The 27084-nt window shown below is 42.5% G+C and overlaps 1 protein-coding gene across 1 annotated transcript in view; it reads left to right on the top strand.

Annotated features, from left to right (window-relative positions):
- SNAP91 (synaptosome associated protein 91) overlaps positions 1 to 27084 on the top strand; it is a 139776-nt gene that overhangs the window by 499 nt on the left and 112193 nt on the right. Inside the window, exon 2 of the mRNA XM_053287136.1 lies at positions 708 to 858. Coding sequence (XP_053143111.1) covers positions 729 to 858 — 130 coding nt within the window. The 5' untranslated portion in view covers positions 708 to 728. The remainder of the gene's footprint in view (positions 1 to 707; positions 859 to 27084) is intronic.

Here is a 27084-nt window from a genome sequence, read left to right as displayed (position 1 = left end):
GCCTGCGGTGGCCTTCTGGAGGAGCTGGTTGAGGATGGCAGCGAGGCAGCGAGAGGGCATAACATGGCGCAATGATATGATAATCTCCCACCCGAGAGAGAAACGTAGGGAGGAAGGCGCGAGAGAATCCCTCTGCTGCAGTAGGAGCAGCAGTATTGCGAAGAAGCGGTGCGGTGGCGGTGGAGAGGCCGTGTGCGGGAGACTGGCGGTTTAATTCATTCTCGGAGCCCTCTTGAGGATCTTCCTCTATAAGCAAGGCCTGGGCTGTAAGATCCTATGCGAAGGAGAGAGAGAGGCTTCTCTTCTCCCCGCCCCCCATCAACAAGGGAGATGAGATAGGTAGCCTCTGGCTTGCAGTAATCACTGTCATATTGATCCAGGGGTGCAGTTTACAGGCAAGGAGGAGGGGGAAATGATTCCTACCTCCACCCTTCCTGTGGTGTTTGTGTGTTGGCTTGTTTGTCTTCCCCCTGTCTAAAATACCCTGCCTTGCCCTGGGCACCTTTTCATAGATGCAGTGCAAACACTTACACAACAGAAGAGGGAGGGAGGGAGGAAGGAGTCCAGGATTTAGGACCAGGATTTAGAATTAGGCTGTCACTGGTTAAACCTCTAAAGAATATTCTCTCCTTCCTTTTCTTTCTCTCTTTCAAAAAAAATAAAAATCACCTCCCTTCAATTGTTTCTCCCCCTTGCGGAAGTGGCAGCAGTCCTAGAATTAGTCGAAGATGTCGGGTCAGACGCTGACAGATCGCATCGCAGCTGCTCAGTACAGCGTTACAGGATCAGCTGTAGCTAGAGCCGTCTGCAAAGCAACCACACATGAAGTGATGGGACCCAAGAAAAAACACCTGGACTGTAAGCATCCCATTATATAAGTGGTTTGTGTGTGGCATTCAGAGAGTTGTAGAAACCTAAAGATCCTCTGAGTAATCCTCAGTGGGGTGTTCAAGAAAACGTAACTTTTAATTGTATGTTGTTTTCTGAGTGTATTGTATTGCTTCGGTCACTTATTTTTCTTCATTTTGACCTTGAGATTTGATTCTAGATGCATATATCATAAGGATCAGAAGGCCAAAGAATGCTGGGAAGCAATGAAGTATAATACTACAGGCAATAAGTCATACTGATGATTGATACTATAGTGGATGATGGTGGACCCTGACTCACCACTGTAATGAGAAGATTAAATATTCAGAAAGATTAGTTTGATCATGCAAAATGCATTGTATATTGGTTGTAACGTCTAGATTGAATGAAGCTTGGAGTATTGGCATAGAAAAATAGAGAATTTAAGGTTGTGGAAGAAAGGTATATGACTTCTTTCCACTCATACTTGCATCTTAATTGATTCCTTGATAGTTACGATACGATACGATAAATCTTTATTGTCATTATCCTGTATAGTTTCCTGTATACACAGTTTTAAAAAATGTGTAGGACACATTAAGAGATTGATATTCATGAGATGGACTCGACTAAGCAAAATTTCTACAGTGTTGGTTACAGTGTTCCCTCTAACAGGGATTTCCAGATGTTGTTGACTACAACTCCCAGCATTCCCAGCTGCAGTGGCCTTTGGTTGGGGATTATGGGAGTTGTAGTCAATAACATCTGGGAGTCCCTGTTAGAGGGAACACTGGTTGGTTACAGTATTTTGTAACCTGCTTCCACACTTATCGGGCAGCAGCAGTTATAGGAAGATGCAGAAAGGTATCATCTCATACTGGCAATGGTAAACCCTTTGTACCAAAGAAAATCACTGTGGGCACCAGGATTTGAAATCGACTTGATGGCACCTTTAACACACTTTACCATCTCCTTTGACTCTTGGTGGTGGTTCATCCTATGCTTTAAGTAGTGGTCAAAATGTCTAACCCATATAGTCTTGATATTGTGAACCGCCCAAAGACTTTTTTGTGTGGGCAGTATATAAATGTACCAAATATATATTTTTTAAATGCTGTGAACTGTTCACAGCAAAGTAGAAAGCAAAATGTAGAAAATGCTATGCAGCCAACCATTCCCACAGCATCCCTTCTGCTCTGCAACCACCTGCCCCCTAAATTACTCATGCAAAGTAGGCACTAATCAATGTGTGATGAAGGCAGGAATGCCATAATGACATCATGGAACCCTATTCACACTTCGCCCTGCACAGTTCAAAGCATACCCAGGAAAAGGTCCACATCACTTTCTTGATCGGAGTTTCCCATGGCCCCGGTTAAGGAGACAACAACTGATGTCTGCAGCCCCAAGCTCTAGAACTCTTCTAAGTCCAGAGTGCAAATCCCCAGGCAGCTCACAATTAGCTGGCGGTCACCTGCAAAGAACCCTCTTGACAGGGACAAACATGAAAGGAAGAAGTTCCATTCTGTTCAAAGCAACCATGCCACTCGGTAGCCCTGTAAGTTGAAGGCCTACTTGTAGGCTGTGTGTTCTCTAGGGCAAGAGTCTGAGTCTTGTGACAGTACCAAAGATTCCAGATAGTGGTTGAAATAGTGCTCAGAACACAAATATGTTGGCATCTGAATGAGAACAAGCTCTTAACAAAGGGACACATGGATAAGGAAGAGTGCATCATAACAGTAAAGACAGAGGAGGTAACACTGATCTTGCAGTTAGCACAGTGGAAAAGAGCAATGCAGAGTCTGTGGATTTATGTGTGGCCACCACAAGTCAAAGCCTACCTGACAGGGTAGACTGCTGTCAGGATATCCTGACAGCAACGATAATGGTAGAGGAACAGGGAGAGACAGCTGGACTAGAACCCAATCTTCCCAAGAGTAACTTCTTAAGCTTTTATCCACAAAAGAGAAATTCATGAAGGGGCAATTCTAGTCCCCCCAGAGCCAAACCGCGGCCTGTACTCAGGAATCGCAGTCATATAGCCATTGCTGAAAGGGCCCTGATGTAGGACAGAGGAATGGCCCAGGCTCCGCATACAAGAGGCCTCAAGTTAAATAGGGCTACAGGCTTCTAGGAAAACGGGTAGGGAAAAGTCATACCTATTTGCACCAGAGGCAGTTGAGTGAAAGAGCCAATCAGAATGACTGGTGCATGGATCAATTACCTCCTTCAGGTAACTGCATGATACATTCTTGTCCCTGGATATGTTTCATTTTACTTGACCCCTTTCATAGTATCCAGCTATGCTTTTTCCATGTCTGTTGGGTTGATTGGCAGTGTCTGTTGGTTATTCCCCATGAATATCCTGTAATCTCTTTTCCTCCATCCATGCCCTCTTCTGCATGGCAGCTATATTGCTAGGTTTATTATCGTAGCAGCAGTAATAGCATGGAGGGGAAATCGGAAGGACCTTGAGCTGTTGAGTTATACCTCCTCACTCTTGCTGGTATTCCAGTGACGACACTGTGGACAAAATTAATATGCTAAGTCCTGGTGTGGTGGTGGTGGAGAGCCCATTGAGCTCCTCTCACTATGACATCTGAGATGACCGATAATTGTAGGGAGAGCTTCTGTATCTGCTAGCCATCAAGAAAACATAAAATCTTTGCAGCCACAGCTTCTGTTGAACTTGGTGATAGGGTGAGTATTGGTAATAGAATGAGTTTTGACAGCATCACAGAAACATATTCTTTTTCATCATACACATCTGAAAGGCACAGGAGCCCAGGGAGGGAAAAGATGACAACCCCATAGGGGAACAGCTATTTTCGCACTGGTCATTGCTGCCATGTCTACTGTAGACCTTGCTTCTGGTCTGTATGGCACGGTGGGGGAAACATCCTTATCTCTGAACATTGAGTAGTTGGTTCTTTTCCCCTTCTGAGGTAGGGATGTCCATGGAACTGGGGGTTGCATTTCAAGGGTGGGGGAGAGTGCACTTACCTCTCCCTCCACTCCCCACCCCCGCTGGCACTCTTGGTTTTTTAAGGCTCCATCATACGCAGCATACCTCCCTGCCACCCCATCCCCTCCTTGCCCGGAAGTACCAGTTGCGCGTGCACACACATTGCGTGTGTGCCCGCCCAGTGTGCGCACGCATGAACATGATGTGCACGGGCATGTGCCTGGCATTTATCTCAAGAAATGGTATAACAAATAGATCCTGTAAATGGATGCTTGCTTGCGATTGGCAAGTGTATATCAGATGCTTTCCCCTTCTGTATACCCCAAGCACACTTCCTGTCCTTACATCAGTATTCCACCTAATGCCAGTGTTTGGAGACTTTTTGGGGGGTAGGGGGACGAGTTGGTAGTGTTAAAACAATATTGGTTCATCCAATGTAGGGAGTTGCACTGGAACTCTGCCTCTGGTTGTGTGTTACTTGATCTGATTCTGCAAGGAAGGAAGACTCCTAAAACCAGCAGTTGCAATAAAGAGAAGTGTTCTGTTCACCAACAATGCTGTAATTTTGGATACAAGTAGTAGCTTTCCTCTTTACTCTGACTGGAAGTAATTCTCAAAGACAGGAAGAATTTAGGCAGAAATCTTTCCTGTCATCTGTTCTGGTCCTCTCAGTGGTGGGATTAAACCTGATACTTTCTGCATGCATATGCTACACTACCACGCTATGGCCCTTCTCCAGTGCTACTCGGAACTTTCCTGAGTTGGTGGGTTTGTAGCCAACATGGCCCTTGATTTATCTGCACAAAGTGTACTTTATTAGGGCTGTGTATCGGAATATGCTGTGCCAGTGAATCTGCACTGCCCCCCACCTTTGGTACAGCACAGAAGCAGCTGCTCCTGCTGCAGCCATCTCTGTGCAGTTCCTCGTATCTCTGGTGCTGGGTTGCCTCTTCTACAGGAATGGGAGCCTACAGGCCCAGTTGGGGAGGTGTGTGGGCATCTGGGAACAGTGGCTCATTCTAGTACTATTCCCACAGAGAGGGCTGTAGTAGGAGTGGCCACCTCCATGTGGCACTGGGAGGAGTGCTGCAAGTTCATAGGTATCTGAGGTGTGACCATCAGTGAGGTGTTCCCTTTGCTCAGCTGTGTGTTGACCCTTGTCCCTACAGCCCAGGTTGCAGAGTTGGCATTCCTGGAACCTTGCAACAGATTGTAGGTAAAGTTTCTGAGATTAGACAAGTATTGTGAATCTGCCATGCCTACTTTGTATGACATACTCCCTCTGGTGACAGATGCTCGGCAAGAGTTCCAAGTTATGCACTTGTGGTTCTTCAGACATGGGGCTAGAGCAATCTACTCCATGACTGCTTGTTTATACGTGGTCTGTATGGAGCTTATATGTTCTTTGTTGGGTGCCATGATAGACTCCTAGGTTAACTGGAATTCCATCCAATGGCGGAAGTGGCATAGAGCAGGGTTTCTTAACCTTGGGCCCCCAGTTGTTTTTGGACTACAACTCCCATAATCCTCAGACACAAAGGCCATGTCTGGGAATGATGGGAGTTGTAGTCCAGCAACATCTGAGGGCCCAAGGTTAAGAAACCATGGCATAGAGGGAGGAAACAGTGTGGGGGAAGAGGTTGGTCATTTGGGGCTCTCCATTGACTCCACCAGGGATGTATTTACTTATGCCTCCTGTTTTGCTGGCATAAAACATCACTGTTTTTCCTCACCAGTCATGCTCCCAGTGTCATCCAGATTCTTCCATGTGCTGGCAGAATCCTAGGGTAAATTAACTATGCTAGGGTGGCATTTTCTTTTGCTGATGCAGCAGAATTTAGTGGTGGTTTTCTACTGTACCCACCAAACAGACATAACTGGAAATGGAGTTGTGCTGTTAATCTTGTTTCACAGCGGTGTTGGCTATAGCTCTGAACTGAAAAAAGCTGCATAGTTTAGTAATTAGCCTGACATCATTTTTTACAAGTCTAGATCTGGAAATAAGTTGTCACTGCATCCTCGTTTATTGCTTAGAGAGAAGAGGTGATGTTCAGGTTGTGTTCTGACAGTCTTATTGACAATGATTGATGTCTTCAGCCTTAGCCTTTTTGATATATCTTCTTGCCAATGTCAGACCAGTATATTTCATGGTAACTATTTTACACTGGGAAGCTGAAGGAAAAGAGTACTTTCATGTTTTAAACAACTCTAGTTATGGTGGAATATTCTCCTTCAAGGTTAACATTAATGCAATCGCTTGTACTTTATTTGTGTGTTTTTCAGAAAATAATTCTAACCTAAAAAGCTTAAATGATTTTAAACTGGTTTTGTTTTTAATGAGTTATTTTGTGTTCATCTGTTCTATATTTGTGAACCACCTAGAGCCATCTGGGTGAGATGGTGTAAAAATCTAATAAACAATAAAATAAATGGAACATTTTATTTATCGTATTTTTATACCAGCTGATATGTACATCTCTAGGCGGTGCACAAAATATAAAATACAATATAAAACAGAGTAAAAACAGTTAAAATTTCATATTGATTTAAGTGCCATCAAGTCAGTGTCGACTCTTAGCGACCACATAGATGCTGTCTTCAACTTGGCCTTTAAGGTCTCTCAGTGGTGCATTCATTGCTTTCGTAATCGAGTCCATCCACCTTGCTGCTGGTCATCCTCTTCTTCTCTTTCCTTCAACTTTTCCCAGCATTATAGACTTCTCAAGGGAGCTGGATCTTTGCATAATGTGTCCAAAGTATGATAGTTTGAGCCTCAAGTGAAAACTCTGGATTGATTTGTTCTATGATCCACTTGTTTGTTTTCCTGGCTGTCCATGGTATCCTCAAAAGTCTTCTCCAACACCAAAGTTCAAAAGCATCAGTGCTTTTTCTATCTTGCTTCTTCAAAGTCTAGCTTTTGCATTCATAGAGTGTCATGGGAAAAACCATTGTCTGAACGATTCTAATTTGTAGGTATAGACACATCATGGCATTTAAATATCCTTTCCAAGGCCTTCATTGCAACCCTACCAAGAGCTAGTCTGTGGCGTATTTCTTGACTGCTGGATCCTTTACTGTTGATGGTCAATCCTAAAAGGCAGAAGCTATCCACCACTTCAATGTCTTCATTGTCAATTCTGAGGCTAGTGGCTGTACCCGTTGTCATTAGTTTAGTCTTCTAAATTTCACATAGTAAGGTAAAAACAGTCTGATAAAATATAAACAAATTAAACAGTTTAAAATTAATTTCAGTTAAAAGCTTGCAAAAACAGGTGCATCTTGAGGTTCTTAATAAAAGCAAACTGAGGTGGAGATGCTCTTCTTTCAACAAGGAACATATTCCAAAGCCCTGGGGCAGCCACAGAGAAGGTCCGGTCCTGAGTTGCCAGCAAACGAGCCGGTGGCAACCATAACTTACAGTTTTAATTGTAGTTAGTACTGGTGAAGGTGAATAAACAAAACGGATGCACAAGTAATAGATTGTGCACTACTGGGACCTCTGTAGAAATTCTCTTGATATTCCCGCTTCCTTTCTGTAGAGCAAGGACAAGAGAGCAGAGTAAATAAACTATGGAAGTTAATGTTTTATGAATGGCTTATTTTGGTGTCCTGGAACAGGAAATTGTGTTAATGTAGAGCCAAGTCACAAATCTGGCACTTGGATAAGGCTATCCAGAACATGGAGAGGACAGCTGGTCTTGTGATTGTAAACATGAATTGTCCTCTTTGCAAAGCAGGGTCCACCCTGGATTTCATTTTAATGGGAGAATACATGTGAACACTGCAAGATATTCCCCTTAGGGGATGGGGCCGCTTTGGGAGGGGCATCTTCTCCACATAGGACTGAGAGAGACTTCAGTTTTGTTTTGTAATTTGTCTCATTCTATATGTGTGTATTGGATGCTTAACTGTTGTGGTGGTGTGAGCTGCACAAAGAACAACTTGTTATGGGGAAGCTAACAAAGTTTTATTATTATTAGTGGTTTGAACCGGTATTCAAATCCTTTTCCAAGTGGTGAGGAGCGGTTCCATCTGCATATGAAGGTCAATTTATTTCCCAGTGAACAAGAAGAGGAAGAGCAGTAGAGATTAGTAGGCAGAGCCTAGGAGTTGTAGTTTGGTGATGGAATAGAAACGTCCCATCCACAGATTGCTGTTATCTAACAGCAATAAGGACTGAGGCTGCAACTGTCTACAAACCTTCCATTTCCTTACCATTCATCCTAAACGGGGTAAGTTAGTTTACCAGTTATGCAGTCTGAGGGTGCTTCTGGATACAAGCCTCTCCCTGGTGTCCCAGGTCGAGGCAGTGGCCAGAGGTGCCTTTTATCAGCTTCGGCTGGTATGCCAGCTTTGTCCATTTCTTGAGATAAATGACCTTGGAGCAGTGGTACATATGCTTGTAACCTCCAGGCTGGATTACTGCAATGCACTCTACGTGGGGCTGCCTTTGTATATAGTTCCGGAAACTGTAGTTGGTTCAGAATGCGGCAGCCAGGTTGGTCTCCGGGGCATCTTGGAGAGACCATATTACTCCTGTATTGAAAAAGCTACACTGGCTGCCAGTATGTTTCCAGGCAAAATACAAGGTGCTGGTTATAACCTATAAAGCCCTAAACAGCTTGGGCCCTGGGTAATTCAGAGAACATCTTCTTTGTTATGAACCCCACCACCCATTGAGATCATCAGGAGAGGTCTGTCTGCAGTTGCCACTGGCTTGTCTGGTGGCTACTCGGACATAGGCCTTCTCCGCTGCAGCCCCGAAATTTTGGAATGTGCTTCCTGCTGAAATGAGCATACCCATCTTTGACAATTATAAAAAAAATCTTTAAAGACACCTCTGTTCACCCAGGCTTTTAATTAAATACTGTTTTAATAGTTTTAACATTGTTTTAAGACATTGTTTAAAATTTTAAATTGTAATGTTAACTTTTTATGCTGTCGCTTATTTTAACTGTTTTATTTTTTTTCTGTTGTCACTTATTTTGTTTTGTTGTAAACTGCCAAGAGACGCATGTTTGGGGCAGTATAAAAATATGTTAAATAAACAGACAGGGAAGATAGAACCCTAATGAGTTTGGAGGAGAGGAGGTGGATACTTGAGGCCTGATTATTAATCACTTTACTTGAGGTCTTCTCTTTAGGCTAGGCCTAAAGCTTTGTAGCTTATAATCACTTTACTTGAGGCCTTCCTTAGGTGAGCCTCACCACTTGGCTCAGGATGGCTTACATTAAAATTAAGCGTGCTGGCATGCCATTGCATGCTGGTGGTGTTCTGGGGCAGCTGGGAGATGCCCCACTGGTGCACAGTTAATCCTGTGGGGAGTGCTTGGATTGTGGCAATGGCGGCGAGAAGAGGATGGACCTGCAGGTATGGACCTGCACTCCTTCACTTTAAAGGGGTTGTGTAAGCCTTCGATTTTAAAGGGATTGTGTCCATGATTTGGCCGCCAAATTGAGTTTCCGCATATCCCTAATCCCAGGTCACCACCAGAAGCACCAGAACAGGCCCCTCCTGATGATCTTAATGAGTGGTGGGGATCTTGTAGAGAAAGTAACTCTTTCAGGTAACCTGGATCCAAGCCATTCAAGGCTTTACAGTTAATAACCAGCACTTTGTACTTTCCCCAGAAACATATTGGTAGCTGGTGGTGCAACTGTTTAAGAGTAGGCATAATGTTGTCTCCAGAATATCCCAGAGATCAATCTGGCTGCTGCATTTTTGAATAAATGAAGTTTCCAAACTACATACAAAAGCAGCCCTACATATAACGCATTGCAGTCATTCAGCCTGACTGTTACCAGTTAGCATAGCACTGTTTTCAGGACATTCTCCCCAAGGAACGGGAGGAGTTGTTGAATCGATCACATCTGGTAGAAAGATCTCCTGGCCACAGCCTCAACCCGCAGTGCCAGGGTGAGAACTGGGTCCAAGAGCACTCTCAAACTTCAAACCTGTCCTTTCTGGGGGAGTGTAACCTCATCCAGAACAGGAAGTTCAATCCCGTCTTACAGACTGCAACACCCAACAATGAGCACTGCCACCTCCATCTTGCTTGGATTCAGCTATTATCCCTCATCCAGCCCTTTACTGCCTGTAGGTAGATGTTTAAGGGGCTAACACCATTTCCTGATATTGATGACAAAGAGAAATAGATTTGGGTGTCATCAGCATATTGATAATACCCTGCACCAAATCCCCTGATGACCTCACCCAGCGGTTTCATGTAGATGTTAAAAAGCATTGGTGACAGAATGCTTTTTAAACTTAGAATTGAAACTTAGGTTTGCATGCAAAGTAATGTTAGATTTTTGAAAAAGTACTAGGAAGGAGGGCCTAGGGAAGAATAATCATTTCTAACTGTCCACAGAACAGTCATCATGTTTGTAGTGTGAATATAGAGCAAAGGGCATGAAAACACCATGAATGAACAGCGTAAATATTTTTCCTTGGGTTAATGGTTATTTTTGAACTCATTTTGTAGATTAATATTTCATGCAAAATAATATTCATCCCATTTGCTTGCAGTGTATTCAGAACTGTTACCAGATAATTTGCTGTAACAGGATGGAAGCTCTTGAACCTGAACTGAACCCCAAATTTTAATGCCATAAAGTATTGGATATTGGTGCTGAAAGTACAAAATGTAGTATGAGGGGCCTAACTTAATAGTTTTTCCAGATTGTCTACCAGATAATAGGAAAGCAGGAAAGATCAAATTAAGGTGGTTAAGGAAATACTTCACTCTAAAAAAATAGTGGTCTGAACAGACTTCCTTAGAGGCTATGTTTGCAATAGGAACTGTATGATAGGCCCCTGCTCACTTGGCAGGTACCTTTTAACATAGTGATTCTCTTTGTTTAACAGAGGAAGAGTAACTGGCACTATCCTTAAATCCTGGGATTTAACACTTCTCAACTGTGTGGCATTTTAACCTGCCTATGAGTTTGAAGAGGATGATAATCTTCCTAGATTGTGATGACAAAATTTGTAGGCTTATTGCTTCCAGAGAATAATTCCTGATAGTGTAATCCTATGCATATCTTCTCAGACATGTTTTGCTGTATTCAGAGGGCTTGTGCTCAAGTAATGTGCATAGGATTTCTTCTTGGGTCTGGGATAAACTTTGGGAAATTAAGATCCAATTTCTCTTTTGGTTACTTGGGAAGAACATTTTACTTGTACGATAAATACTGAAGTAAAGTACCATTGATTATTTGACAACAAGGGCTTCCTTTTGAGGTTTGAGAAGAGTTGCAACAATGTCACTCAGAAATTTGAGGTCCAACTCCCAGGAAGAAAAGCTGACTGGAGAATTGCAGTAAAACTTGTTTTGAAAACTAAAGATTGTTGTGGTACTATAATTGCATTTAGAAACTAAAAGTTACTTTTTGGGTTTTGGTATGGTTGTGTTGACTTGCTTGCACAATGACTTGCTTGCACAAACTAATGACTCTGGTTGTGTTAAAATCATGCTAGCAAAATAATGCTCAGGATCATCCAATGCAGATTAGAGCCCTACGTGGAAAAGGAAATGACTCATGTCTAAGCTGGTTTAATAAAAGGCAGAGGAACAAGAGACATCATTGCTGATGCACGCTGGATAATTGAGAAAGCCAAAGAATACCAGAAAAAAGTCAATATTTGCTTCATTGACTACAGAAAAGCCTTCAGTTGCATCAACCATATCAAGTTGTAGAATATCCTTAGGAAAATGGGCATCCCAGAACATCTCATTGTTCTCATGAGAAACCTATACACAAGACAGGAAGCCACAGTCCAGATGGAACATGGTGAAACAGAGTGGTTCCAGATCAGCAAAGGAATAAGATAAGGCTGTCTACTTTCCTCCTTTATTCAATTTATATGCTGAACATATACTGAGAGAAGCTGGATTGGAAGAAAATGAGTGTGGTTTTAAAGTTGGAGGAAGAAACATCAATAACCTGCACTACGCCTATTATACGACTCTGATAGCTGAGAATGTGGATGATCTGCAAGTTCTAGTAATGAAAGTCAAGGAGCACAGTGAAAAAATGGGACTACAACTAAGTGTAAAGAAGACTAAACTAATGACAACAGGTACAGCAACCAGCCTCAGAAATGACAATGATGACTTTGAAGTGGTGGATAGCTTCTTCTTCTTCTTCTTTCTTTATTTACACAGTCACAGGTGTTATTGACTGGTTTGTTTTATCCAGACATCGAGTCGTTCCCAAGGACCTGGGATGGCTTAATTTTATTATCAGTGTTGTTGCTGTTATTATAAATATCATCGCAGAATATAGGCTGTTCCCAGTAAAGTTGCTTTTTGTAACTGGCTGATGGTGATTTCTGTGGCCCCTGTGGTGTTGAGGTGCTCTTCAAGTTGTTTTGGAATTGCACCTAGGGTGCCAATTACCATTGGGATTAATTTGGTCTTCTTCTGCCACAGCCTTTCAATTTCAATTTGTAGATCTTTGTATTTGGTGATTTTTTCTATTTCTTTTTCTTCTATTCTGCTATCCCCTGGTATTGCTATGTTGATTATTTTAACTTGTTTTTCTTTCTTCTCGACTACAGTTATATCTGGTGTATTGTGTGGCAGATGTTTGTCTGTTTGTAGTCGGAAGTCCCATATTATTTTTGCATCTTCATTTTCCACAACTTTTTCAATTTTATGGTCCCACCAATTTTTGGCTACAAGTAGCTTGTATTTTTTGCAGATGTTCCAGTGTATCATCTCTGCTACCTTGTCATGCCTTTGTTTGTAGTCAGTCTGTGCGATCTTTTTACAACAGCTGATTAGGTGGTCCACGGTTTCATCTGCTTCTTTACAAAGGCGGCACTTGCTGTTTGTGGTTTATTTTTTGACTTTTGCTCTTATTGCATTTGTTCTTAGTGCCTGTTCTTGTGCAGCCAGTATTAAACCCTCTGTTTCTTTCTTCAAGTTGCCATTCTTAAGCCATTGCCAGGTCTTGGTGATGTCTGATTTTCCACTTATATTGTGCAAATATTGACCATGCAGTGGCTTATTTTTCCATTTTTCTGCTCAGTTCTTGACTTGTTCTTTCTTGTAGGCCTGCTTTGTTTCATTGGTGTTGAATAGTTTCTTGTTATTGACCATTTGAAGTACATCTTCTTCACTGTCCTTTATATATTCTTCAAGACCTCTTTTCTCCTCCTCTACTATTTGATGGACTTGCAGCATTCCTCATCCACCTGAGCTGCGAAGGAGGTATAGCCTGTCTACATCACTGCGGGGGTGTAGAGCATGATTGATGGTCATGATTTTCCTGGTTTTACGATCTAGCGTCTCTAGCTCTGCCTTGGTCCAGTCTATTATTCCTGCAGTGTATCTGATAACAGGTATAGCCCAGGTGTTTATGGCTTGTATGGTGTTCCTGCCATTGAGTTTGGACTTGAGGATTTTTCTAACTCTCCTGATGTATTCACTTCCAATTTTTCTTTTAACTTCAGTGTGTGCATTATCAGCCTGGAGAATGCCCAGTATTTGTGATGTTCTTTCTCTTCCAGGTTCTTGATGTTGCTTCCATTGGGCAGTTCTATTCCTTCTGTTTTTCTTATTTTTCCTCTGTTCATTATTGATGCAGCAGACTTGTCTAGTCCAAACTCCATTGCTATATCGCTACTGAATATTATTATTATTATTATTATTATTATTATTATTATTAAATTTCTATATGGCCCTTCCAAAAATGGCTCAGGGCAGTTTACACAGAGAAATAATAAATAAATAAGATGGATCCCTGTCCCCAAAGGGCTCACAGTATAAAAAGAAACATAAGATAGACACCAGCAACAGCCACTGGAGGGATGCTGTGCTGGAGGTGGATAGGGTCAATTACTCTTCTCCTGCTAAATAAAGAGAATCACCATGTTAAAAGGTGCCTCCTTGCCAAGTTAGCAGGGATCGACTATCAACAGTAAAGGATCCAGCACCAGCAGTCAAGAAATACGCCACAGACTAGCATTTGGTAGGGTTGCTATGAAGGCTTTGGAAAGGATATTTAGATGTCGTGATGTGTCTATACCTACAAAGATTAGTATCATTCGGACAATGGCTTTTCCCATGACACTCTATGGATGTGAAAGCTGGACTTTGAAGAAGCAAGATAGAAAAAGCACTGATGCTTTTGAACTTTGGTGCTGGAGAAGACTTTTGAGGATACCATGGACAGCCAGGAAAACAAACAAATGGATCATAGAACAAATCAATCCAGAATTTTCACTCAAGGCACAAATGAGCAGGTTCAAACTATCATACTTCAGACACATTATGCAAAGATCCAGCTCCCTTGAGAAGTCCATAATGCTGGGAAAAGTTGAAGGAAAGAGAAGAAGAGGATGACCAGCAGCAAGATGGATGGACTCGATCATGACAGCAATGAATGCACCACTGAGAGACCTTAAAGGCCAAGTTGAAGTCAGATCATCCTGGAGAGAATCTATCTAGGTGGTCGCTAAGAGTCGACACTGACATGGCGGCACTTAATCAATCAATCAATCAATCAATCAATCAATCAATTACTTTTTTGCAGTCCGGTGCTGTACGCTTGTTAAACATATTTGAAATGTTTCATTTTATATATGCTATAGTAGCCTGCACTTAAAAGTTGGGGTCCAATAACAGTTCATGATACAAAGTCAACGGAAAGATTCATGTGCTTAGATTTAGACTAATTAATAAATAAGCAATTTGAATTTGTGGATCTGAAAATTTAAAATAGGCATGTACAAAAAGACCTAATATGCTGAGGGATACATAGTTGAGTCGTGCAAATAAGCCCTCAAAAGCTAGGGTCCCACAACCTTTTTTTTACTAACTTGTATTCCAAAGTATGCCCACTCTTAAGGGTTTTTAAAAAATGAAGTGTCACTGCTTGGCTGCCTAAAGATAACTTTTACTTGCCACAAGTAGATGGGGGAAATGACTTTATAAGCCTACATGGTTGCTGAGGTGCTTATGAGTAGGTGATACCCAGCATCTACATTCACTATTAGTCTAGCTGAGTTAGAGATGGAGATACAAGGGGGAAATGACCATATGGTGGAAATTTATTTATTTTATTTATTAGAAACGTTTGATATACCGCCCACTCTGAAGACTCTGGGTGGTGCACAAAACATGCAAACAAGGCAACATTAAAAATTACATTCTAAATTAAAGACAAAAGTAACTAACAAAAAACAAATAGGTAAACTACAGGGCAAAAGCCTGGTGAAAAAGAAAAGTCTTCAGTAGAGATTTGAAGATCAGTAAGGAAGGGGCTAAACGAATCTGGAAGGGAAGAGAGTTCCAAAGAAGTGGGGCAGCAACCGAAAAGGCCCTTTTGTGGGTCTGAGACCCCCAAATCTCTCGGAAATCAGGGACCGACCAGAGGGCCATCTGAGATGATCTAACCGGATGGGATGTAACTGGATGGAAGAGGCGGGCCTGTAGGTAGACAGGCGCCAGGCCCCGCAAGGCTTTGAAGGTCAGAACCAGGATCTTAAATTGAACACGGAAGCAAATAGGCAACCACTGTAATGACTGCAGGAGAGGTGTTACCCTGTCATATTTTCTGGCACCCATGAATAGGTGAGCCACTGCATTCTCGACCCCTTGTAGCTTCCTGATCATCCTCAAAGGTAACCCTAGATAGAGAGCGTTACAGTAATCTAAGTGGGAGATAACAAGGGCATGGGTCACTGTCATTAATGCTTGCTGATCAAAGTAAGGGCATAATTGGCGAACCAGATGAAGCTGGGCAAAAGCACTTCTGGTCACAGCCTCCACCTGCTGTTCAAGCAAGAGGTGTGAGTCCAAAAGGACTCCCAAATCCCGAACAAGCTCCTTTGGGGGCAGCACCACCCCATCTAAAACAAGGTTCACATCCAGCTGTTGGCCGGTACGAGGGCTGAATAAAAGTAGTTCAGTCTTAGTGGGATTCAGTCTGATCTTGTTTTGATTCATCCAGACTTTAACAGCTTCCAGGCATTGAGTAAGCACAGAAACAGCATCCCCCAGAATGGTCTGGGATGGTGATATACAGCTGAGTATCATCAGCATATTGATGAAATCTCACCCCAAACTGGGAAATGACCTGACCCAGCAGCTTCATATAGATGTTAAAAAGGACAGGGGCAAGAACTGAATCCTGGGGAACTCCATAAGGGAGTGGCCATGGGTCAGAGCACCTGTCCTCAAGTCATACTGACTGGACATGCCCGCTAAGGTAAGAACGGAACCACTGTAAGACAGTGCCTCCAATACCCACCCACACAGGCAGTTGAGAAGGATAGAATGATCAATAGTGTCAAAAGCCGCTGAGAGATCTAAAAGGACCAAGAGAGGGACATTACCTTCGTCAAGGTCCCGAAGAAGGTCATCTACCAGAGCAACCAGTGCTGTCTCTGTGCTATGCTGGGGCCTGAAACTCGACTGATAAGAATTGAGATAGCTAGTTTCTTCCAAGACCCTCTCGAGCTGGGCACATACAACCCTCTCTAACACCTTCGCTAAAAAAGGGAGGTTGGAAATTGGTCTATAGTTGTCAAGGACCTCAGGGTCCAGGGAGGATTTCTTCAAGTGAGAGTTGAAGAAAACTATTGCCTCTTTAAGGGCTGCTGGCATGAAACCCTCATGTAGCGAGGAGTTAACCAACTCCCGTAACCAGGAATTAACATTCCTACCAGCTATTCTAACCAGCCAGGAAGGGCAAGGGTCCAAGCAACATGTTGCTGCACCCATACCCGAAAGAACTGTGTCCATATCCTCGACCAACTCAGAGGTGTCCCATGTTCCATCACAAGGTGGAATCTCCTCTATCTGATCGGATCCTATAGAAGTAGAGTCCAGCTCTAGCTGAAGGCGGGTGACTTTATCAGCAAAGAATTGAGCAAATTTATCACAGCAGCCAGATTGAACATCTACCGGATCCACTCTCCTAAGAAGGCAGTGGGTAATCCGGAATAAGGCCGCTGGACGAGAGTCAGTTGATGCAATAAGAGCGGAGAAATAGTGAGATTTTGCCGTTCTTATCATCCTAGAATATTCCCGAATATGAGCAAGTAATCTCATTCGGTCATCTTCGGCATCAGTTTTCCTCCAGCAATGTTCCAAGCGTCTTCTGGTCTGCTTCATCTCCCTAAGCTCCGCATAGAACCAAGGGAGCTGGGATCCACGAAACTTAAGAGGACACTTGGGAGCAATTTAATTTAACACGGAAGGAAATGGCAGTTGTGTGCACATTATTAGTGCTTACATTAATTAATGTGGTTATTGGTGCAACCATTGATCACAGTTTTGTATCAGAGCACTTCTATTGATATAATCCAAGGTATCTATTTCTTTTGATATCAGCTTCATATAATCTAAGAATGAAGAAATGAAAGGCATAGTTGTAAGAAAGCTGTTTCTGTTCTACACTGGGATTTGCACTTTAGTGCCACAGTGCAGATTAGAGGTTTAAATCTGGACCATGCAAACCAACACAGCTCCTTTCTCGGTGTATAAGGTCACTTATTATGGTATATGAATCCTGGAGAAAACACATGCACATGCTGTGGAAGCAACCATTTATTTGGCTCCAGACTCTCTTCTCCTTATGAAATGGTACTTGGAGGTCAGTCAGTGGTATCTCAGTGTGTGGGACTAGAGAGATTTTATCTTGCTGAACTTGGAAGAGCTAATGACCTGATAAATGATTTGTCACTATGGATCTCCATTGTGAAATCATTTGGACCATATAAAAATGACTGGAGATAAAAATGATGCTTAAATCTTTATCTTCTTTGTGTCAGCCCAGAGCCGTGATTGCTTGATGATGCCCTCTTCTCTTTTTCTCTTCTTTTTTCCTCTTCAATATCAAACCTGTAGAGAATTGCTTTGGGAAAACTGTTCCTTTCTCTCAGTCCTTCCTGAAACTGCTGGAAGAGAGATATATCCTAGCAGGAGTGTAGCTATAGTTGAAAAGGGGGAAGAAAGGTCCTTGGGCGCCTGAGGTGGAGGAGCACCAGCTGGGTGACAGTTCACTCTTTTTTCTCTTCCCTTTCCACCTTCCCAAGATGAATAGCTGCTGGCAATTCATCTTTATTTCAAAGGATATGAGTCCTTTCCAGAAGGGGAGCAGGGAGGAGTGTCAATCAGTATCCTTTGCTCTCGACTGGCTGGCTAGTGCTCAGGTTCAGCCCATCTCTCCCTCAGCCTGACTGACAGGAAGAAAAAGTGACAGAGGGGCACAGGAGTAGGGGCTCAGCTTCTTGTCCCAGGGATCTCCTCCAGCCTTGCTGTGCCCCTGTATCCTAATATGTGCTGTTGACCCTGTCAGGTCTTACACATTATATGAGAAGCATATTGGTCAAGGAGTCTGCCACCACTGATAGATGGTACATTCACATGCATTGACTGTAAGAGCCCCTGGTGGCGCAGTGGTAAAACTGCCGCCCTGTAACCAGAAGGTTACAAGTTCGATCCTGACCAGGGGCTCAAGGTTGACTCAGCCTTCCATCCTTCCGAGGTTGGTAAAATGAGTACCCAGAATGTTGGGGGGCAATATGCTAAATCATTGTAAACCGCTTAGAGAGCTTCCAGCTATAGAGCGGTATATAAATGTAAGTGCTATTGCTATTGAAAGCTCTATCTGTTACAGATGATCTGTTTAATAGAATCAAGCTATTGCATAATAGCTGCAAAGACTGCATAACACACAGCCATGTATAGGCTTTAAAACTGTACTGCAGGATTTTTTTCTGCAAAAGGGAGTCCGACTTTTTTTCCTGGAACCATTGTATGTCCAAAAGTATGCAAGAGAAGCCCTTTTCTATATATTTATTGTTTTTATATGTATTTGTATTTATATTTATCCTTCATCCCAAGACCCAAGGGCAGAACAACAAAATAAAAATATATCATGAAAATGAAGCAAATAAGGTTTGGCTGTGTCCCTTTCTCGAGAAGGCAGATCTGGCCACGGTTACCCATGCCTTAGTCACGTCACGGCTGGATTACTGTAATACACTCTACGTGGGGCTGCACTTGAAGAATATCCGGAAACTGCAGCTTGTACAAAATGTGGCCGCTAGGGTTTTCTCTGGACCTGCCAGGTGCGATCATATCACACCTATTTTGAAAGAGTTGCACTGGCTGCCAGTGTGTTTCTGGGTCAAATTCAAGGTGCTGGTTTTGACCTTTAAAGCCCTTAACTGTTTGGGCCCGGGATACCTGAGGGACCACCTGCTCCCAAGGGTTGCTGCCAGCTTGACAAGATCATCTGAGGGGTCTCTGCTCCAGGTGCCGACAATGAGGGAGGCTTGGTTGTCTTGCACACGAGACAGGGCCTTCTCAGTTGCTGCCCCCAGACTTTAGAATGCTCTCCCAGTGGTCATTCGCTCCTCAGACTCATCACGGTTTTTAGAAAGCTTTTAAATCTTGGCTTTTTATCCAGGCCTTTACATGATTGTTTTATTGCTGCTTCTGTGTGTTTTTATCCATGTACATTTTTTGTGTTTGTACTATATATTGTATATTTTAAATCAGATCAGATTTGTTTTCATATTTTTAGCTTAATACTTTTAACTGTCATTTTTTATTATATGTTTTTTAACTTTTGTAAACCGCCTTGGGATTGTTTTTAATGAAAGGCGGTATATTAATTTAACAACAACAAAAAGTTGTAAAAGAGCAAAGTACAGCTCATTGACCAAAAGCTTGGATAAAAAGTGCTGAGAACAATTTCTCATTGCCAGGGCTGATGTTTCAAAAGGGCTTACTTGTGGTCCTGGAGACCACCTCTGTGCCCTTAAGCTTTGTGCAGAAGTTGTGGAACAGGTCTCCGAGTCCACCAGTTAGGATGAGGCCTATGGAGGGCAGCTTGCCAAGGGTCCCCTGAAAGCTGGAGCTGGCCTTGCTAGTTGTTGTTAAAATTGGAGTGTGACAACAGGCTTGTGCATAAAGGTGACTGTTGACATGAGCAAACATTGTTTAAGGCAAGTGGAGACAACCAGGCAGAAACAGTCAGTTGCACCAAAGTTGTCTACAGCTGTCAGCCAGCCGTAATTTGGAGGAAAGACTATGACTATCTATGTCCTAGATGCCTTTGAAATGTGTTTACGAGTGAATTGCCACAGTATACAGCATTTTATGACTCGAAACCTGTATTGACTACTGCTGTTCTTCTGAGCACAATGCATGGTGCTAGTTTCTGCCTTTAAAGCCCTAAATGATATAAACACTGTATATGTGGAGGAACACAGTTTTTCCAACCCCTCTGTTCCATTCTCTATGGCCATGGCCCAGTTCTAGGTCTTTCTGGATGGTATGGATTCTCAATATTCCTTTCAATCTGGTTTCAAGCTTGGTTTTAGAACAGAGACTTCATTGGTCACCTTGGTGACTGACACTCGGCCTGAACTAGATGGAGGGATCTCTTCTCTATCGGTTTTGTACTTCTTGGTAGCTTTCTGTACAATCAGTCATAGTAATGGTTTGAACTGCCTGGACTGCAAGGGCATTAGCAGGCACCAAGGACATAGCAAGCTAGGCAGTGGTCCAGGGATAGAGCCCCACTGCCCTCTTTTCTCCCCACAGCCCCCACCACCATGGGGGCTTCCCACTTTTGTCCCCCCACCCTTGCTTCATTGTCTCTATGCCCCTGGCAGGCACTGCTCTGTGGTGGTTCCAGTCCTTACAGAATAATAACTCACAAAGTAAGGAACTACCACTTGAAACTACTACATGCAATTGCTGGAAGAAGTTGTTGAGGGCTTGTACTGAAGGGGTGCTTGGTTTTTTTGGTGTGGTTTTTGTTTCAGTGGTCTTTTGGTGGGTTTTTTGTGAGTTGATGGAAAATGACTTGGGTACCTTGAGCATTCCTTTAGTAGAGGTGAAATGGTGGCATATAGATAATTTTAATAAAACCTTGCCTCAGTGAAGCCCTGAAATCAGATTACCTTAGTCACACAGATGGTGAGTGTGCATGTGCAGTGGCCTAAAAAATGGCTGCCGCCAGCTCAAAAAGGCCCCGAATGGGCCAAAAATTGTCCAAACCAGGCCATTTTGAGACCGGGAGGATGGGGAACCACCAGAGACCCCCTGCAGTCACAGCAGGGCTCCCAGAGGTGGTGAGTGTTTTTTTAAAAGTAATTACGCTGGAACCATAAAATGGGCCCTGAGCCGTGTGTGTGTGTGTTTAAGCTCAACTTTGAGCTGAACAAGGCCCAGTCCAGCTCAAGCACAAGCCGTCGAGCCGGACCAGTTCGATGGCGAACCAGCTTGAGGGTGAGCTGATTCGCACATCCCTAGCTGGAGGTGGTCTATAGCACCAGACGAGTAGTCATTAATAGATCTGTCCTCTATGAATTTGTCTAAGCCCCTATTAAAGCCATCCAAGATAGTGGCCATCACCACATCCCATGGCAGAGAATTCCATAGATTAATTATGTGCTGTATGTACTTCTTTTTATTGGTCCTAAATTTCCCAACCTTCAATTTCATGGGATGACCCCTGGTTCTAGTGTTGTGAGAGAGGGAGAAAAATTCCTCAGTCAGCTCACTCTACTCCATGCATAATTTTATATATCTCTATCATATCTCCCCCTAGTTGCCTCTCTTCCAAACTTAAAAGCCTCAGATGCTATAGCCAGGGGTGTAGCAAGGTTGGAGTGGGCCCAGAGACAAGGTTTTAAAATGGGCCCCTCGCTTACTGAAGTTATATATATATATATAACGTATGTGCCACAATAGAACATCATCCTAAATTATTTTTTTAAGGTTTTGTAAATTGTGGATGATGCAAGTCATTTCATGGTACTAGAGAAAATCATGCTGTTCTGGTAGCTCCAGGTCTTAACACTCACATCAGTTTCGGAGAATGAATACAACTGAAGGAAGCCTGGGCAGGTGCGCAGCTGGGGGAGTCAGTCATGTGACTTGACTCTGGGGGGGGGGCCCCAGGCAACTGTCTCCCCTTGCCCTATTATAGTTACGCCCCTGGCTATAGCCTTGATTAATAAGGAAGGTGCTCCAGGCCCCTGTCATTCTGGTTGCCCTCTTCTGCACCTTTTCCAGTTCTACAATATCCTTCTTAAGATATGGTGACTAGAACTGCACACAGTACTCAAATGTGACCACACCATAGATTTGTATAAGGTCATTATTATAATAGGATTTTTATTTTCAATCCCCTTCCTAATGATCCCGAGCATGGAATCTGCCTTTTTCACTGCTGCCATGCACTGAGTCGATACTTTCAACAAACTGTCCACCATGACCCTGAGATCTCTCTCCTGGGTGAGACACTGACAACTCAGACCCCTTTGGTGTATATGTGAAGCTGAGGTTTTTTTGACCCAATATACATCATGTTACACTTGCTTATTACAAACCATATTTGCCATTTTGTCACCCACTCACCCAGTTTGGAGCTTCTCACAATCTGTTTGGTTTTCACTACCCTCTCTGTGTTCTCTGCAACTGTGTTCTCTGCAAATTTGACCACTTCGCTGCTTACCCCAAATTCTTGATAATTTATGAATAAGTTAAAGAGTACTGCTCCCAGTACAGATCCCTGGAGGATCCCACTTCTTATTTATTTAACACATTTTTATACCACCCAAAATGCAAGTTGTCTGGGCGATTTACAAGAAGACAATAAACAACCAATAAAAAGATTAAAACATTTCAACAGTTAAAATTCAAAACATTAAAAATATTAAAACACAATTAAAACAATATTAATTCAAAGCCTGGGTGAACAATTGCATCTTGCCTGCCTTTTTAAAAGTTGTAAGAGATGGGGAGGCTCTTATATCAGCAGGAAGTGTGTTCCAAAGCCTCGAGGCAGCAATGGACAAGACCTGTCTCCGAGTAGCCACCACACAAGCCGGTAGCAACTGCAGACAAACCTCTACAGATGATCTCAATGGGCAATGTGGTTCATAGCAAAGAAGACGTTCTCTTAAATGCCCAGGGCCCAAGCTGTTTAGGGCTTTATAGGTTATAACCAAAATATTGTACTTTGCCTGGAAACTTATCGGCAGCTAGTGTAGATCTTTTAAGATAGGAGTGATATGGTCTCTCCTAGATGACCCAGAGACCAACCTGGTTGCCACATTCTGGACTAACTGCAGTTTCCGGACTACGTACAAAGGCAGCCCCACATGGAGCGCACTGCAGTAATCAAGTCTGGAGGTAGCCAGCAGATGTACTACTGTTCTGAGGACATTTATCTCAAGAAATGGACACAGCTGGCGTATCAGCCGAAGCTGATCAAAGGCAGCTCTGGCCACTGCCTCAACCTGAGACACCAGGAAGAGTTTTGTGTCCAGAAGCACCCCTAGACTGTGTATTGTTCCTTCTGGGGAAGTGTGACCCCCATCCAGAACTGGCCTCCATTGTGAAAACTGTCCATTTATTCCTACCCTGTTTCCTGTCCTTCAACCAGTTCCCAATCTACACAGTAACCTGTTCCCTTATCCCATGACTGCTAAGTTTACTCAAGGGCCTTTGGTTGGGAACTTTGTCGAAAAGCTTTTTGGAAGTACAAATATACTATGTCAACCATCACCTTTATGCACAAGCCTGTTGTCACAGTCAGATAACTCCAAAAGGTTAGTGAGGCAGAATTTCCCTTGCAGAAGCCATACTGGTCTCCTTCAGCAAGGCCTATTCTTCTATATGTTTAACAATTTTGTCCCTAAGTGTGCTTTCCATCAATTTACCTGGCACAGAAGTTAAGCTAACCAGCCTGCAGTTTCCTGGATCCCCCCTGAATCCCTTTTGACAATGGGAGTTACATTAGTTACTTTCCAGTCCTCTGGGACAGAGCCTGATTGTAGGGACAAGTTATATATTTTTGCTAGGAGATCAGCATTTTCACATTTGAGTTCCTTCAGAACTCTTGGGTGGATGTCGTCTGACCCTGGTGCTTTGTTAATTTTTAGTTTTTCAGGACAGTTGAAAAAGAACATCCTCTCTTGTCACTTCAAATTGCCCAATTCTTGAGTCTCCAAGCCTGAGAAACTTGGTTCTGGAGTGGGGATATGGTCAGTATCCTCCTCCAGGAAGACACATGCAAAGAACTCATTCAGCTTCTCTGCAGTCTCCTTTTCTTAACAGTCCCTTTCACGCCCTCATCATCTAAGGATCCAACCGCTTCTGGCAGGTTTTCTGCTTCTGATATATTTAAAGAAGCTTTTGTTATTCCCCTTGACACCTCTAGCTATATGCTCCTCAAATTCTCTTTTTGCATTCCTTCTTCTCCCCTTGCTTCTCTTTTGCCAGAGTTTATGTTCCTTCCTGTTCTTTCTTTGGGCAGGACTTCCAATTTTGAAAGGAGGTCTTCTTTCCTTTTGTAACTCCCCTGACTCTACTTGTTAGCCATGCTGGCATCCTCCTGAACTTGGTTGTACCTTTCCTCCTTCTTGGTATACATTCCGAGCTTCTATGATTGCGGTTTTAAATAGGTTTTATGCTTTCTGGAATGATTTATCACCAAGTGAGTACCTCATGCTTTGATAGAGCTGTGCTTGCACTACCACTTCTCAGTGGTGTGTAGCTGTGCTCTTCACAACTCAGAGGGAGATAAAGCAGCTACTATACATTGTGGTGGACTTCAGGCTTGGCAGGGCCTTGGGAAAGGGCAGGAGTTGTCAGTCGGAGTGAACTACCATGCCTTGAATGAGTGGCAAGCTTTTAGACATCACACCTTTTAAAATTTTCAACCATTGTTGACCCCATAGATCAGAAAGGGATGAATGAAACACTTGAACACACCAGCTTTTAGAAACTTTTCACGTTTTTATGTGTTTGGAATATTGGTGCAGGTATTTGCGTTTATCATTGAGTCAACTGCTTTTAGAAGTGAGGTGATGATGGCAGCCTACAATATAAATCATAGGCCACTGTACAATTGCCACTGTACATATGAAACTGCTGAGACAATGTGTCCATCTTGCCTCGTACTGCTGGACTACTTGAGTGGATCTTCTGAACTTACAGAAACTGGAACAATGGGAGAAAAATCGTCAATGAAATAACAAAGCATGGGTGTAGATCTATAACCTGGCCACTGGCTGTTTTAATTTGGGAAACTTAGCTGTTCTGCCCTTGGAGCATCTGGATTGTTTCTCAGGCAAGCATCTTGTTTATGCCCTTAGATCTTGCCACAGGTTACTTTCAGCTCCTCTTAAAGCATGCCCTAATCTTCAGGCAAAGGAAAAAACAATTATAATACCATTAAATAACTAATTTATTCAGTAAAGTTTAAGGCTGTTGTCTGCATATGGAATGTGTTAACAATCTTAATCAAAAATAGAATAAAAACAAATGCTAAAGCTATAAATGAAAGTACTGTTGGTTCATGATTCTGGAACTGCTAGAATAAATATGGTATACTACTTCCAGAAATGTTCCTAAACAATACTTAGGAGAATATTTTAGCTGCATAAATGCCCAAAGCAAACATTCTCCAGACAGGAAAATTATCAGCAGAATATATACTTGTGCAAACTGTAGGTCCCCCCCCCCTTTTTTTTGCTAGAGTTTTTACTAGGTGTCCAAGCAAATAGTGTGTTATACTGGGTTCTGTGATGTGTTCTGTACAGGTGTTTAAAAAAGCAGACTGTGAATAGCAAGTAGTATTTAAGTTCTCTGCAAGTAGGTATCTGAGCCTTGAGGACTCTCCTTCTTCCTTCTCTACTGCTATTTGCCCCCAGCTCTACTACCATTGACCTATTCAAGGTGCTCTGAGAACCCTGTAGCATTGTGGCAGCTGAAGGTGCCCTCCTTCCTTCTGGCTTTAAAGGATTCCAGTCACTTCAAAATGTTTCTTAGATACTTGGTGAGCTCTCCCAATAACTGGTAAACCAGTTGCTTTTTTAAGAATTCAGAACTTAATGCAATGGACAGCTCCTGTTGGTGGCTTAATGAAAGATCACTTTTTCTCCAAAGGCTGCAAGCCTGCATAATAAGCTACAAATGCAACCATCCAGAGAGTCCTTACTTAATCTTCTGATGGTAGCTTGATCAAATTTAGAGTAGGTGGCATAATATTTCATCTTGGCTGTCCAAGAAACTGCAGCAGAACAGGATGTCTCTTAAAGGAACTAAAATTGCCCCTTGACATTGTGTAATTCAGCAATCCATGGGAATAAGATGACCAATATTTGGAGAATCAAATAGCAGCAAACAGGATCTTTATCTACTGCTTATTGACTTAGGAAGAAAAAATATAAATATTTCACAGCATGGTCTTTTGATTTGAAGAAAATAAAAAGCCAGCATTCACAAACATATAGTTTGTGCTAGGCATTTCACTATTTTAGCTCATACATAAGTCTGCAATTGTTAAAGCATGTACACAGTTTCAGAAGGCATTTGTACTTCTCAAACTGCAGTAGTTTGCTGAAGCAGTAAAATACTTGCACTGCCAATAAAGTGTGTAGTAAACCAGTTCCACTCTATGTCCACACTTGAGATCAAATACATCACTGCTGAAATTATTGCTGGAGTAAGCTATGTGAAAGAGTGGATGCGGATGCAAAGCAACTCTGATATAGTTTGCTTCATAAAAACAAATATGAAATATGCATTCTTAACAAACTTGAGTTGACTGAAGACACTCTTGTCTTGCCTGTACCTAAGGTTGTACATTGTCAAAACATGTAGTTTTGTAGCTATGCTGTGCAATTGCTCACACCTAACATAATGTGTTTGGTTTGGTCTGTATCTCATCTAACAGTGAACATTGTCTGGTATACCTATGAGGTAAAAAGCTGATACATTATAGCATAATGGCTAAGAGACTGAGCTACAAATCAAAAAGTCCCTAATTTTAATTTCACTTCTACCATGAATTCATCAGGTGTCCTTAGACAAGTCACTCTTCTTGGCCTCATCTGTAGTATAGAGATAATAGTCACTTTATAGGTGGGTTGTAAGGATTACAACAAAATACATGTGATGCACTTTGAATTCTGCTTCTTCAGCTTTGTTATAATTTCAGATATGTGATAGTCAAGTTCATATGATTGAATAAATCAGTTTGTTGGATCATAAACCAGCCAACATCATATGCACCAACCTTGAGTCATCTTCTTTTGCTTGTTCATTGGCATCCTTTTAAAAATGTGGTGCCAAAATACAACACTCTTAAAATGAGGTCTAACGAACAAGAACGTACTATTAGTCCCAGTATTCATGCATATGGTACTCAAGGTAGTGCAAGCCTGAGTGCTGATTGTAACCGCATTTTACAGCACATTGCTGGCTGACTTAAATTATGATTAA

Source organism: Hemicordylus capensis, chromosome 1, assembly GCF_027244095.1.
Source record: "Hemicordylus capensis ecotype Gifberg chromosome 1, rHemCap1.1.pri, whole genome shotgun sequence".
In the NCBI taxonomy this organism is placed as follows: Eukaryota; Metazoa; Chordata; class Lepidosauria; order Squamata; family Cordylidae; genus Hemicordylus; species Hemicordylus capensis.
The sequence above is the reverse complement of the archived record's forward strand: the minus strand, read 5'-3'. Positions and strand labels throughout refer to the sequence as shown.